General features: G+C 44.4%; 1 protein-coding gene across 8 annotated transcripts in view; it reads left to right on the top strand.

Moving 5' to 3' along the window:
* Positions 1-15,876, top strand: part of LOC105917794 (ral GTPase-activating protein subunit beta) — a 42,805-nt gene that overhangs the window by 21,250 nt on the left and 5,679 nt on the right. For 5 of the 8 annotated variants that reach the window (XM_036151696.1, XM_036151695.1, XM_036151692.1 and 2 more), the window contains exons 8-22: positions 1,216-1,266; positions 3,139-3,183; positions 3,305-3,352; positions 3,434-3,570; positions 3,745-3,907; positions 4,003-4,135; positions 4,226-4,384; positions 6,374-6,696; positions 8,235-8,305; positions 11,756-11,810; positions 11,892-12,022; positions 12,575-12,757; positions 15,178-15,326; positions 15,436-15,593; positions 15,706-15,806. In XM_036151696.1, coding sequence (XP_036007589.1) covers positions 1,216-1,266; positions 3,139-3,183; positions 3,305-3,352; positions 3,434-3,570; positions 3,745-3,907; positions 4,003-4,135; positions 4,226-4,384; positions 6,374-6,696; positions 8,235-8,305; positions 11,756-11,810; positions 11,892-12,022; positions 12,575-12,757; positions 15,178-15,326; positions 15,436-15,593; positions 15,706-15,806 — 1,907 coding nt within the window. The remainder of the gene's footprint in view (positions 1-1,215; positions 1,267-3,138; positions 3,184-3,304; positions 3,353-3,433; positions 3,571-3,744; positions 3,908-4,002; positions 4,136-4,225; positions 4,385-6,373; positions 6,697-8,234; positions 8,306-11,755; positions 11,811-11,891; positions 12,023-12,574; positions 12,758-15,177; positions 15,327-15,435; positions 15,594-15,705; positions 15,807-15,876) is intronic. The other 3 variants (XM_036151698.1, XM_036151700.1, XM_036151694.1) reach the window with 2 other exon arrangements.

The following is a 15,876-nucleotide window of genomic DNA, read 5'->3' as shown; positions in this document are numbered from 1 at the left end:
CCGGCAGGTCACAGGTGACTTTGTTGTCATTAGTACTCGACCTGCGCATGCGCTAGAATGATCATTCAGTGCTTAAAGCACCGCCTCTGGCGGTCAGTAGGGATGAAATAGAACCAGAACAGCTGAGCATCTTTATGACAGTGCACTTTTACTTTTGCCCTCTGGGGGGAGCCTCGCTGGAAAATCAACCCCGGTTGCATAGTATACCTTTAACATTTTATTGTTTGTTTTTAAAGCTCTTAATGGCCTAACCTCCCAGTATTTGACTGAGCTTCTCCAAATCCATGTCCCGGCCAGAACACTGAGATCCTCTAATCAGTTGCTACTGGCCATGCCTAAAACCAGACATAAAACCAAAGGAGACCGCGCCTTCATGGCAGCGGCACCGAGACTCTGGAATAACTTGCCTTGGCATATTCCATCGGCAGACTGCATGGAGGTTTTTAAATCCTCTCTAAAAGCAGACTTCTTCTCCCTGGCTTTTAAGCAAGTCTAAGTGGACATTTGACAAAATTATTATTATTTTTTTTAAATGATTTTATTTACATTGAAATATTTATTTACTTTAATTTTTTTTTGCATTGTGTTTATGTATTTTAGCTTTCAGTTTTTATCTTAGGGTCTGCAACTGTGATTTCTGTACAGCTCTTTGGTCAACCCCGGTTGTTTTAAATGTGCTTTATAAATAAAGTTTGAGTTGACATCTGCAGGACAGTTGGTCCTAAGGACTGGAATTGAAAGCTACTGAACTTGAGGTGAGATGACCCATTCAATGACAGATCTAACCCTCTCAAGTTACATAGACAAGTTTTTGAGAAGAGCAGTCTGCATGGAGCATCCATACATGGCAAGTGCTTTATATTTACCTGAAAAATCTCTTAATATATGTCAAATTAAACCAATACTTTGGTCAAAACGTACACACCGCTGCTTTAAAATATTCCACTATGTAATGTGACATCGTTTGTGAAGGTGGCAGGCCCAAAGATCCTTCTGATTCTGTTCAGTTGGAAGCATAATGCTTGTTCTATAATGTTCTCTTTATGTGCACACACCAGTAGAAAGTATTTCTTACTTTTTTGACTCAGGTGGTTCTCTGACCACACCTTACCTACTAAAGAACAGGTGGGGATTGGCCCCGCCTCTGGCACGAAGAGGTGGAGCTAAAGGGTTGAGGTAGGTGAACTTGGACTGAATGTACGCCTGTTTCTGCAGGTGTGACTGTAAGGAGCTCAGAGCAAATGGACCACCTGCTGCCAAACACAGGTAGGCTCACATTCACTGAACACTAGTTAAACTTTGTTATTCAGCTGCACATTCACAGTGTACATTTGAGCAAAATTTCATTGCAAAGCTCCAAGTAAAAACAGAAGACAAAAGACAAACATTATAAATATAAGTATGTGCAATATAAAAATAATTAAAATAATACAACTAATATCAGAAAGAAATAGAAATGAATAAAAATATTGTGACAATTGTCAGGAATGTAACGGAGAACCAAGAAAAAAAACAATTTATATGTAGAGAAAAGTTCTTTATATGGATACAATATGAATAGGGCAACTATATATAGAATTCTGTATTGCAGCAATGATCGGACCATATCGTTGATACACACCGTTTTAAAGTTATTTAATGTTTAATAAATAACTCTCGGTCTGTTAGGTATTATCTGGTGAATATCAGCCCAATCAGCTGATATCAGGACAATAGCAGAAAGCAATGATTCGATCTCTGGTGATCTTTTAACAGCAAACTCTGCACACATAGAATAAAGGAGAGACAACTTCTCTTCAAATTCAAGAATTTATTAACAGAAATAAATGAACATCCAGAGAACATCACTATATAATGCTGTTTATCTGAATTAATTCTATATTTCAAACAACAAATCCTCTCTACTAGTGAAACTTAGCTAAACTACTACATCTTTACCTGGTACCACTTTAATGTACAACGTCAAATCCATATGTAAATAAGTCACCCTAAATGTACATAAGTCATCTGTCATCTCGGCTTTATTTCTTTTTTTCCCCCTTGATCCACTGTATATATGTGGACACACTGTTTATACCTCATGGCACCTTGTTTTGATTATTGAGCCGATGTGACACGTGAATTTCTCCACTGTGAGATCAATAAAGTCTATCTTATCTTACTAAACAAAATGAAGATAAAAAGAAGCTAAGCTAAGGAACTATGTACACACAAAAGAAACAAAAGACAAGATAAAAGTGGTGACCATCATCATCATCATCAGAATGATTCAGAGAATCCTGGTTCACTGCAGATCTGAGTTAAAGAACCAAAGTTCACCTTAAAGAACATGGATTGAGGTTAAATTTGCTTAACTAATTTAAAACATTTGGTATGTGTTTCAACCTATTCACAATAAAATTCCTGAGTTAAACAAAACATTATTTGATAAAATAACATTTTTTTATTATTATTATTATTTTTTTTGTTCTTCCTTTACTCTCCTACTTTCCCATTGTCATGTCCATATAATTTAATATTCTCCCTGCAGGAATCACAATAAAGCTATTTACATGCACAAATCAAGCGGAGTATTATGGCGAAAGCTGTTTGCTCCACTTGTGAAAGCAAAATCTGTCAAGCTCTATTTGGCATTAAGACATCAATTCTTATTGCCACATTGCTAGACAGGACACTGGGAAAAATAAAATAAAATAAAATAACATTTTAAAGAAGGATTTGCTCAGTAAAATCAGTAACCTTTAGGGCACTTGATTTTATTAATGTGATTATTCCTCCAGGTCGCTAAATGGGTTAATCCTAAAGTTATACAAAACACCATGAAATCAACATTAATGTTCCATATTAATGCTGTAATAATGTGCATAGCACTATCAAACGATGGCAGAGCGAAAAAACAAACAAATCTTATGTTTAAAACAAACCGTAGTGGCCTGGTAGCACGAATGTTATCCGGGGACATTCGCCGCTAATTTTGATCTTATTACCCAAAAGTGCTTTATAAATAAACTTGTCTTGAGATTTTTTTTCAGGTTTAGTATTTTCAACAAATTTAGAGGGATCAGCTTTTGAAGTCCAGTTTTTGTAAACATCTTCAAATTTAACCAGATGTTTTGATGTGATTCTGTGTTTCTGCAGGACTCACCGCAAGAACTCATTTCAGACACAGACTACCTTCTCTAGGTAAACACAACCTCATCAATCTTCCACATCAGAACTTGTTCTGATCTCTAAAGGTTGTGAAGAGCTGGTTTTTCCTCTGATTCTGTGTTTGGAGCTGATTTTGTCCCCTGGTTCCCTCCAGGTTTCTCTGTGAGCAGAGGTCCGTTCAGAGACCGTCTCCCTCCATATGGTAAACTCTGCTGGCTTTCAGCTTTGGATTGTTGTCGTTCTGAAGACAGCTCTGGGATCCATCCTGCTTTCCTCTCTGCAGGGTTCTCACGGCCTCGTTCTGGTAGTGCCCCGCCCACACCTGTAAACTTTCCTAGTGGGCCTGATGCCTCTCCCTCTAAAAGCTCCTCACCACCACAAAAACGACAGCTGGCAGAGCATGTGTCCAAATTTTCCTCGGTAAGTTTTCTGAGCTTATTCTTACCTTTTACCTGTCCAGGTAGAGGATTTTATTGATTCAGGTATGCAACGCAGCGTGAGGTGAACACCTCCCTCATGCTGCACACACGGACCTGTTCAGATAAATGTGGATGCATGTTGGAACTAATTGGCCTCCATCTCCTATCCTCTCAGATATCTTCAACCCCTCATCACTGGAAGTCTTCCTCCCCTCCCCCCCGTTCCTCCCCCCGACTCGCAGCCCACCCTCTCAGGTGTAACGTGGATTCCCTCCTGCACCTGTTTGGCACCTGGCTGTTTGATGCTGCTTTCAGAACTTCAGACTCTGATCTGCCCTGTGAGTACAACCCGTCCTGCAGAATGTGCTCCTACTGTGGACCATACTCTGATATACTCTGGAAGCAGCAGCACACCTGTGACACCTGTCATCAGCAGGTAAGCGCACTGATGCCACTGTGACGTCAGAGCAATGGGCAGCAGGGAGAGCAGAGGCCTGTGGGACTCTCTGCAGGATTTTCACCTGCAAGAAGACAGCAGAAAGCATTCAGTCTGTCTACCTGTCCAGGTAACTGTGCACCTGTCCAGGTAACTGTGCACCTGTCCAGGTAACTGTCTGTCTTTCTTTAAAGGTAACTGTCCTGGTGTTCTCTGCCAGGTTCTACCTGGTTCTCCTGCAGAGCCTCCAGGACGCATGTCCTCCTGTTGTGGTCTCTGTCCTGCTGAACTCCACCTGTCTGTTCTGCTGTGACCTGAGAGGAGTCAACCTGCTGCTGCCGTCCTTCCTCTCCGTCCTGGAGATGGTTCTGCTTGACAGGTACCAACACCTCAGCTACAGAACCGCTAGTGCTTGGTACTCTGATCAGATCACAGAGCAGTTGACAGCTGAGAGTCACACTGGAAGCCTTTACATGAACATTAGGATCCCAGATTGAATGTGGATCAGGTTTGGACTTTATTTCAGATCAAATCTGGTTCTTCATGTTCCTGACAGAGTCGGGTCTCTGTGGTCTTCATTACATGGAAGCTCTCCTCTCCGCTCTCCTTACTTGAACCAAGAGAGAACCCTGATCCAGTATTCACATTCAGAAAATGGAAAAAAATGGTTTATGATACATCTGAGCCACCTGATCACATTAGGAATGCTGTTGTGCTAAAACACACTGTTTAAGTTATTTAATGTTAAATAACTCTCAGTCTGATGGGTATTGTCCTGTAATCAGCTCTAGAGCTGTAATGACACTTCCTTTAGCTTAGCTCTTAGTCCTCCGCGCTTCCCCCGTCTTTGTTTACGATCTCGGCGCCGCCTGGGAGAACTTCCACCCGGCCGAGCTGAGTGCAAACCTCGGATGTTCTGGCGATCTCAGGAAGAAGTCGAAGGTTGTCCATAAAACTGTCAGTTCGTAATCCAATATCCAAAAGCTCACATCGGGTGTACGATGTAAGGGCACAACTGTTCTGCACGAACAGACCCGAAACGAGCAAGAAAAACACTGCAAGATTGCAGAATCTAGAGAGACCGTGAGCCTCGCCATGTACATCTTGGTCTTAATTTATATAAGGCCAATTCACAACGCCACACCAGGTGTAACTTCTATAAAGAGAAACATGACAGAGAACAAAAAGTTAAAAGCTGAAATAACAAACAATGCAGATTGGAGAGCAGTAGGAGAACTCAGCAGAGAGAGAGAAATAGACCCTGATGTCCTCCAGCAGCCTAAGCCTATAGCAGCATAACTATAGAGGTAGCTCAGGGTAACATGAGCCACTCTGACTAGAAGCTTTGTCACAAAGGAAAGTTTTAAGATTAGTCCTAAAAGTTGCACGTCTGGTTATGTTTTAGTCATCCATAAGCCTGTCTTTAATCTTGTTTAATAAGCAATGGGTAATATTAGAATGTATCTGTTTTACCGTTGAGTTTGTCTTCAGACAGTCAGTCAGTCATAGGTTATAATATGAAAATCCATTACACGTATACGTTAGTTAAAAGCTGTAATTTCAGCACTTTTTTGTCTTGTCTTTGATTTACTTGTCTATTTTAATTTGACTGTTATTTTCAGTTGTATGTACAGCACTTTGATGGCCATTGTTATTATAAAGCGATTTATAAATAAAGGTGGCATGATATATGAGTTGGCGTTGGTGCAGCTAAGCTACCGTTAGCATGACGCTAGCAGCCCATCTGCGCCAGAAGTTATTTGGAAAATTTTAAGCTTACTATGAAATTTATCACAAGCTTGACTGTCAAGTCACATTGTTTGTATATTCTGTCTTAACAGGATTTATAGTAACTTTTTTTTTGTTGAGAGAATATCAGCGTGGTGAACCTTCAGATACTGAGGAAGATTTGTGGTAGTTTCCCCATCTAATTTGTTCCCAAGTTTACTGCTGTCTCCCTGCACAATGCATTTGTTTTTTCTTTCAGCTCATATTCAAAGTATTTCCATGGATCCTTTCATAATTTCCAACCACCAAGCTCATTTGTAGAACGCACTGCAGCCGTCGTGGTCCATCAATCAATTAGTGAACTTAGTGTCAGTGTGATCAAGTAGGATAGGATGGAGCGGCATTGCTGCTGCTGTCTGACTCTTTACCATAGGCAGAAACTTTATGCTTTTGAACATCTGGCAAAATACTAACATTTTCATCTGGTCTAGTCATGTTTTAGTCATCAGTGAGTCATGTTTGTCTCGTTATAGTCACAAAAAAAGGGCGTCAACAAAACCATTTAGTCATCGTCAGAGTTGATGAAACCAGCACTTGCTAACCGTTAGGTACTTTCTTGTCCCGGTTTCCTTTGCTGCAGGGATCTGGTCCAGTTTAAGGGTCTGGTCAGTCCTGTGGATCTGAGGCGCTCCTCTATCTTCATTCTGCTCTCTCTGATGCCCCTCCCTCTGCAGCTTGGACCTGTCCAATTACAGGTAGCTCCTCCAGCCAGTAACCATGGTAGCATAAGAGCAGGTCTGACCATCACATCAACATCACCTGTGGTTCTGCAGGACTCTGGGGGCAAGATGACCTCAGATGTCAAAGCAGGCAACTTCCTGTCTTATAAGCCCCGCCTCCTCAGCCTTCTGATTGGATCTCTGCAGACTGAGATGGACACATACAACGTCCAACTGCTGCTGGGTCAGTTCTGTCTTCTAATCTACTCCACAGCTTTGTTTCATGAAATCAATTCAGTTCTATTGAGTTTTATTTATAAAGCTCCAATTAACAACACATGTCATCTCAAGGCTCTTTCCAAAGTCAGCTTCCATCAGATCCTCCAGGTTGGTGAGAAAGTTTCCTCTCTAAGGAAACCCAGCAGGTTGCATCAAGTCTCTCCAAGCAGCATTCACTCCTCCTGAAAGAGCGTAGAGCCACAGTGGACAGTCGTCTGCATTGTTGATGGCTTTGCAGCAATCCCTCATACTGAGCATGCATGAAGCCACAGTGGAGAGGAAAACTCCCCTTTAACAGGGAGGAGAACCTCCAGCAGAACCAGAACCAGGCTCAGTGTGAACGCTCATCTGCCTCCACCCACTGGGGCTTAGAGAAGACAGAGCAGAGACACAGAAAGCTCAGAAGCTCACATTGACCCAGGAGTACTTTCTATGGTAGAGAAGACAGAGCAGAGACACAGAAAGCTCAGAAGCTCACATTGACCCAGGAGTACTTTCTATGGTAGAGAAGACAGAGCAGAGACACAGAAAGCTCAGAAGCTCACATTGACCCAGGAGTACTTTCTATGGTAGAGAAGACAGAGCAGAGACACAGAAAGCACAGAAGCTCACATTGACCCAGGAGTACTTTCTATGTTAGAGAAGACAGAGCAGAGACACAGAAAGCACAGAAGCTCACATTGACCCAGGAGTACTTTCTATGTTAGAGAAGACAGAGCAGAGACACAGAAAGCATAGAAGCTCACATTGACCCAGGAGTACTTTCTATGTTAGAGAAGACAGAGCAGAGACACAGAAAGCATAGAAGCTCACATTGACCCAGGAGTACTTTCTATGTTAGAGAAGACAGAGCAGAGACACAGAAAGCACAGAAGCTCACATTGACCCAGGAGTACTTTCTATGTTAGAGAAGACAGAGCAGAGACACAGAAAGCTCAGAAGCTCACATTGACCCAGGAGTACTTTCTATGTTAGAGAAGACAGAGCAGAGACACAGAAAGCACAGAAGCTCACATTGACCCAGGAGTACTTTCTATGTTAGAGAAGACAGAGCAGAGACACAGGAAGCACAGAAGCTCACATTGACCCAGGAGTACTTTCTATGGTAGAGAAGACAGAGCAGAGACACAGAAAGCACAGAAGCTCACATTGACCCAGGAGTACTTTCTATGGTAGAGAAGACAGAGCAGAGACACAGAAAGCTCAGAAGCTCACATTGACCCAGGAGTACTTTCTATGTTAGAGAAGACAGAGCAGAGACACAGAAAGCACAGAAGCTCACATTGACCCAGGAGTACTTTCTATGTTAGATGGTAATAGTGGATGATTTGTCTCTGCTGGGTGATGTCGCAGCTAACAGAACACCAGACCAGGTGTACCTTCTATTAAGAAAAAATTACATCCAGAGAACATCTGGACATCCTAAACCTAAAGTTAAATATTTATGTGAGGAGAAGAATTTAAATTAATTTTTTTATGATTATTCTTTAATCACTTCTTCAGCGGCCGTGTTGAATGAAGTCCATGACTCGGCTGCAGCAGAGGCTTCTCATACCTCATCTGGACCTGCTCAGGTAATTTCTCAGTTAGCCTTCCCTGGTTATTTCTGTTCTTTTGACTGATTAAATCAGCATGTTTAGTTTGCTTATTTCCCATTATGAATGCTTCACTTACATGTTTAAAGTGTAAAAAGATGTTTCTGGGAAAATTCAACTCTTTGGCTCTCCAGGTAAAGAGCCCGGTACAAACTATGTTCTTGAAGGTTTACAGGCCTAAGTCCACATAAAACTTTTTAAATTAATTTAATGACCTATCTGTGATATGTGTTGTCTACGACTGTTTAATTATTGGGGGACATTTCAACTTTCATGATGACAACCCTGAAGACAGAGAGCAAAGAACTGTGTGACACACTTAGAAACTTTGGTTTAACTCAACATGTTAAACAGCCAACACACAAACAGGGACATATTTTAGACTTGATCATCACTAAAGGTCTAAACATTTCACAGGTCAATGTAACTGATGTTGCCCTATCTGATCACTTCTCTGTTACCTTTGAAAGCATCATTACCAGTGACTCATTTAGCCAAAGGGACATCGTAAGAAAACGCACCTTTAAGGACAATGCCACAGAAACTTTTATTCAAGCTTACTCTGATCCTGCTGCCTTGATGTTCTCCCCACAGCGTTCTCTAAGAACGTTCTGCCTGTCATAGCGTCTGATCTGACCCAGATAATAAACACGTCCCTTCTGTCAGGTGTTTTCCTCCAGTCCCTAAAAACAGCAATTATCAAACCACTGCTGAAAAAGAACAATTTAGACAAACTTCTCCTCCAGAACTTCAGGCCCATCTCAAACCTCCTTTATCAGTAGATTATAGAAAAAGCTGAGTTTCAACAATTAAACACCTTCTTAACAACGACCAACCGCTTTGATGTTCTCCAGTCAGGTTTCCTCACCACAGTACAGAGACCGCCCTGATCAAGGTGCTGGTTCTGTTGGACCTCAGAACCTCAGTGCTGGTTCTGTTGGACCTCAGTGCAGCATTGATACTGTGGATCACTCCATCCTGGTAGAACATCTGGAGAACTGGGTCGGCCTCTCTGCTACAGCTCTCCACTGGTTTAAATCCTACTTAAAGGACTTTTAGTGTCAGCAGGTAACTTTACATCAGAGACGACATAAATCACATGTGGGGTTCCCCAAGGTTCCATCCTGGGTTCCTCCTGTTCTAGATCTACATGCTCCTCTAGCTCAGATCATAAACATCATCAGCTACCATCACTATGCAGACGACACACAGCTCTACATCACCATGTCACCAGGTGACTATGAACCAGTTCAGCCTCTGAGGAAATAGAAGAAATCAATGCAGGAGGAGACAAAATGTTCTTTAACTGAAGAAAAACAAGACTAAGAACGTAGAGAACATGGACCCGGTTCTGAAGTCCTCACTAAGACTAAGAACGTAGAGAACATGAACCCGGTTCTGAAGTCCTCACTAAGACTAAGAACGTAGAGAACATGGACCCAGTTCTGAAGTCCTCACTAAGACTAAGAACGTAGAGAACATGAACCCGGTTCTGAAGTCCTCACTAAGACTAAGAACGTAGAGAACATGGACCCGGTTCTGAAGTCCTCACTAAGACTAAGAACGTAGAGAACATGGACCCGGTTCTGAAGTCCTCACTAAGACTAAGAACGTAGAGAACATGGACCCGGTTCTGAAGTCCTCACTAAGACTAAGAACGTAGAGAACATGGACCCGGTTCTGAAGTCCTCACTAAGACTAAGAACGTAGAGAACATTGACCCGGTTCTGAAGTCCTCACTAAGACTAAGAACGTAGAGAACATGGACCCGGTTCTGAAGTCCTCACTAAGACTAAGAACGTAGAAAACATGGACCCGGTTCTGAAGTCCTCACTAAGACTAAGAACGTAGAGAACATGGACCCGGTTCTGAAGTCCTCACTAAGACTAAGAACGTAGAGAACATGGACCCGGTTCTGAAGTCCTCACTAAGACTAAGAACGTAGAGAACATGGACCCGGTTCTGAAGTCCTCACTAAGACTAAGAACGTAGAGAACATGGACCCGGTTCTGAAGTCCTCACTAAGACTAAGAACGTAGAGAACATTGACCCGGTTCTGAAGTCCTCACTAAGACTAAGAACGTAGAGAACATGGACCCGGTTCTGAAGTCCTCACTAAGACTAAGAACGTAGAAAACATGGACCCGGTTCTGAAGTCCTTCCACTAAGACTAAGAACGTGGAGAACATGGACCCGGTTCTGAAGTCCTTCCACTAAGACTAAGAACGTAGAGAACATGGACCCGGTTCTGAAGTCCTTCCACTAAGACTAGGAATGTAGAGAACATGGACCCGGTTCTGAAGTCCTCACTAAGACTAAGAACGTAGAGAACATGGACCCGGTTCTGAAGTCCTTCCACTAAGACTAAGAACGTAGAGAACATGGACCCGGTTCTGAAGTCCTCACTAAGACTAAGAACGTAGAGAACATGGACCCGGTTCTGAAGTCCTCACTAAGACTAAGAACGTAGAGAACATGGACCCGGTTCTGAAGTCCTCACTAAGACTAAGAACGTAGAGAACATTGACCCGGTTCTGAAGTCCTCACTAAGACTAAGAACGTAGAGAACATGGACCCGGTTCTGAAGTCCTCACTAAGACTAAGAACGTAGAAAACATGGACCCGGTTCTGAAGTCCTTCCACTAAGACTAAGAACGTGGAGAACATGGACCCGGTTCTGAAGTCCTTCCACTAAGACTAAGAACGTAGAGAACATGGACCCGGTTCTGAAGTCCTTCCACTAAGACTAGGAATGTAGAGAACATGGACCCGGTTCTGAAGTCCTCACTAAGACTAAGAACGTAGAGAACATGGACCCGGTTCTGAAGTCCTTCCACTAAGACTAAGAACGTGGAGAACATGGACCCGGTTCTGAAGTCCTTCCACTAAGACTAAGAACGTAGAGAACATGGACCCGGTTCTGAAGTCCTCACTAAGACTAAGAACGTAGAGAACATGGACCCGGTTCTGAAGTCCTTCCACTAAGACTAAGAACGTAGAGAACATGGACCCGGTTCTGAAGTCCTCACTAAGACTAAGAACGTAGAGAACATGGACCCGGTTCTGAAGTCCTTCCACTAAGACTAAGAACGTGGAGAACATGGACCCGGTTCTGAAGTCCTTCCACTAAGACTAAGAACGTAGAGAACATGGACCCGGTTCTGAAGTCCTCACTAAGACTAAGAACGTAGAGAACATGGACCCGGTTCTGAAGTCCTTCCACTAAGACTAAGAACGTAGAGAACATGGACCCGGTTCTGAAGTCCTTCCACTAAGACTAAGAACGTTGAGAACATGGACCCGGTTCTGTAGTCCTCACTAAGACTAAGAACGTAGAGAACATGGACCCGGTTCTGAAGTCCTCACTAAGACTAAGAACGTAGAGAACATTGACCCGGTTCTGAAGTGTTGATCATCTTTGTTCCTCAGGAAGCTGGGAACCAGTACGGAGCAGCCAGTGGAACCAGCAGAACCAGGCCACCAAGTAAAGCATTATAAATTTCTTCCATTATAGTTTCAGTTCTGCTATATTCTCAGTAATGCTGCGCGTTGCCATGCCAACCAGCTAACAGAACAGAAGCAGCCGTCCTTTGGGTTCATGGCGTCCGTCTCATGACTCAGCGACTCACGTCCCACTGGAGAAATGACTCAGCAGTTTGTCTGTCTGCCCTGGAGACACTGGGAGGCCTTGCTAAGGTACACACACACACACACACACACACACACACACACACACACACACACACACACACACTGTAACACAATAACACACACACACACACACTGTAACACAATAACACACACACACTGTAACACACACACACACACACACACACACACACACACACACACACACTGTAACACAGTAACACACACACACTGTAACACACACACACACACACACACACACACACACACACTGTAACACAGTAACACACACACACTGTAACACACACACACTGTAACACACACACACTGTAACACACACACACACACACACACACACACACACACTGTAACACAGTAACACACTAACACACTGTAGCACACACACACTGAAACTGGCTTCAGTCCCGTCTTCCTGGAACTGAGTCAAGTGGTTTGAAAGCTGAAGGCCGCTGAGGATCTCAGCAGCGGCAGCGGCAGCAGCAGTGGCAGCTGCTGCTGCCGCTGCTGCTGCCGCTGCTGCTGCCGCTTCGTTCGGTTCTGACCCGGATCAGTCTGCAGCTCTGCTCTGTGGTTCTGCAGGTGCAGGTCCAGGTGGAGGACTCAGAGAAGCGGCGTGCCATCAGCTCTGTCTGCACCTACATTGTGTTCCAGTGCAGTCGTCCTCCTCCACTTCACTCCAGGGACCTGCACTCCATCATGGTTGCAGCTTTCTGCTGCCTGAACATCTGGCTGAGCCACCACCCGGTTCTGCTGCAGCAGCAGGTAATTAGCCTGAAGGCATCTCCGGTAGTCAGTGTACGAGGTCAGTACAAATAATTACATGAAGTACTTGGTGTGAGAAATGTACTAATATGGTCTAAGTATGGCTGCCAACTTTTTAAAAAGGTTTTATAAAGTTTTCTCAGACAATATATAGTTTTCTTTATCAAGATGCCCCCCCCCCTCCCTGAACTTGGTACAAGACGTCCTGCATTTATCTCAGAAGGAGCAACTAGGTAAATAACTGGAATACCACCTGCCGTCCCCGCATGGGTTATATGATACTGCAATATAAAGCAGTTAAAGCAGATCTGAACTGTATCCACACATCAGGCTGTGTGAACATGGCAGCAGTTCAAAATGGGCCTTTGTAATATAATGTAAATAAAACCGCATGCTGACAGGTCCCAGTGCTGCGAATATCTGGTCGGCTGCTGTAGAACAAGTTGCCTCACCTCAACACAACCATGGATCAAATGGCAGTGTTGTAGTCAAGTCACTATGCCTCGAGTCCGAGTCCAGGTTCGAGTCACCAGTGTTCAAGTCCGAGTCAAGTCCAAGTCATTAAAAAAAAAATCTGAGTCAAGTCCGAGTCGAGTCACTATTGACGTGTGATGTATGACATGAAGCAGTATCATTCCATTGCACTAATAACTCTTTTGCTGTAGTTACCCTTTGTTTTACTCGGTAAAACTACTGCTTTTTCCAAGTCTAAGACGTCTCCTAACCATGGTTTTTAAACATTGTTGTTATGGAACGCGCAACAGCGACTCGAGGTACGCTGATAGGCCGCATATGAAGGATGTTAAAGCCGCAAGCGGCGTCGATCAGCCCTCACAGCCAAGTGCCGCTCCGGCCTATTGGCCACCGCCGCGGCTCCGGCCGGCGGGCGGGGTTCGCGCACCGTCGCCCGCCACCGCAGATGCTGTTACGCATTTTCCTCGCCCGTCCACCGGGCGATTCCCACAAACGTGTTCGGCAGCGCTCCCCCATTACTCACAACAAATCTGGTGCAGATCGGTCGATGCAGCGAGGAGATCCAGCCGTTGGATAATGATGATGCATTTGGCCACCGGACCGGACTAAATTGTTCGGCGGGCCGGAAAATTTATACCGATTCCTGGACGGTGACTACAAACAGAAAAAAAAAAAAAAACGGCCGATGACGCCATGAACGCCGAGCAGGAGAAAAACAACGACTTACCTTCCTATCAACTCGGCCCGTTTTCCAGTCTTTCTAAACTCTCGACACTCAATCCATGGTTTGAGCTGAACGTTGGTATGTTGTTCCACAGTTCTACCAGTAAAATGGGCGCCTGGACATCCTCTTGTGAAAGTTTAACAGCTGTAAAGTCGGTCATATCGTTGTATCTGTTGCATGTGTAATGGCTGGCTGCTACGTGCGCTCTCACACTGTTTGCCCTACATTAGAGGCAAGGGGCGCTGCTCATGAGATGGTGACGTCACGTGCGCGGTACGACATTTAGATATTAAAATCATACACCAAATAATATTCTAATGACATATTAAAATTATAGCCTAATGATATAAAAAAAAGTTACGTCTTTTTCTCAATTTCCGAGTCAGAATGATCTGAATGTAGGAGTCCGAGTCCAAGTTCGAGTCATCAGTGCTCAAGTCCAAGTCAAGTCACGAGTCTCTAAATTTAGCTAATGACTCGGACTCGAGTACTACAACACTGTCAAATGGTAAATGTCGGTGATTGTATCTACTCCCCTTCTCGTATTCTTTTCCTGGAACCTCACCGTCTTCTTTGGATCCTGGGCGCTCCGCCGTCTCAGGGGTAAACATAAAGATGGGCCGGGTATCGCAGAATAATGTTTAATTCCTTCATGGCGTGCTGCACCTCTCTATACCATTACCTCGCTGGGGTAATCTGCAAAGATAAGGACAAACCCCCCCCCCCCCCCCCCTGTACTTCATGGGCTGTTGTCTGCCGAGGCGAAGAATCAACTCCTCCTCCTGAAAGTAGTGGATGTGTGCCCGGGTGGTGCGCGGTCTGGCGGACGGCTTTAGCTGGACGCCTAAAGTGTTCGGCACCAAGCAGTTTGGGAATTAATGTGGAGATGAATTCAGTGGGTCTACCTTCCTCCTCACCTCCTCCTCATCCCCACATTTTATTGTTGTGCCTTTGAGAGTGGGCCTCCAGGTCGAGTACCGTGGTATGAAGCTGAGTGTTGGGTGAGAAGTTGTTAAAATCTCTTCCCTCCATTCCTGGCTGACTGTCCCTGCATCCAAACAGACCCCAGCGCAGCCAAAGCTCCGTAAAACGCCAGAAACACAGTTTCCCTTTATATTCACGTTCCCCCTCACCACTCATTGACACAATAAATGGCTTCTGTTGGACACTTAAACCCATAAAACCTGAATGTTCCTCCTCTTTCCCTTTTCTCTGCCATCAGGGGTGTTTGTTGGAGGTTCTGGAGATCGTGGAGTTGGGCATCTCAGGCAGCAAGTCCCGGCAGGACCAGAGAGTGGCATGGAAGGAGAATAAAGAGCTGAACCCCGCCTCTCTGAGGGTGAAGGAGGCGGCTGAGGCAACGCTGAGCTGGTGTGTAGCTGTTCTCATCCAGGACTTGAACAATGACATGGTCCAAGTCTCCTCAGCCAACCTTCATCCAGATCAGGTTCAGGTTCTGACTACAGTGGGTTTGCTCCAGTATCATGCAGGTTTCAGGAGCATGCACATATCTAGATGGGTCCCTCAGAGAGGACACTCTGCTATTGAATGACAGCAGCCTGAAGAAGTCCAGATATTTTGTGCTGGAGGGTTCTGTGATCCTGGCCATGTTGGAACCAAAACCTGGACCTGATCAGGGTAAATCCAGAACCAGAGGCATTGACTCTCACCGAAACCACAGAGAACTCTCCAACACATCCTGTAGAACATCTGCAGGAAGTTCTTTGATGGTTTGATCTTTTTTCCCCAGATCCAAGTCCATCTCTGCTGGTGGTCTTTAGAGGACCATCAGGACATCACAGCTGGTCTCTACAGCTCCACCTGCTGCCCAGAGATGGCCGACCCATACAGGTGATCATGTGACGGACCACTGGTCAGTCTTTGATTGGGGCTGGAATCGTTGACCTGTAAACTGCTGCAG

The sequence above is a fragment of the Fundulus heteroclitus genome, chromosome 20 (assembly GCF_011125445.2).
Source record: "Fundulus heteroclitus isolate FHET01 chromosome 20, MU-UCD_Fhet_4.1, whole genome shotgun sequence".
Taxonomy (NCBI): Eukaryota; Metazoa; Chordata; class Actinopteri; order Cyprinodontiformes; family Fundulidae; genus Fundulus; species Fundulus heteroclitus.
This window is presented reverse-complemented; position numbering and strand designations above follow the sequence as displayed.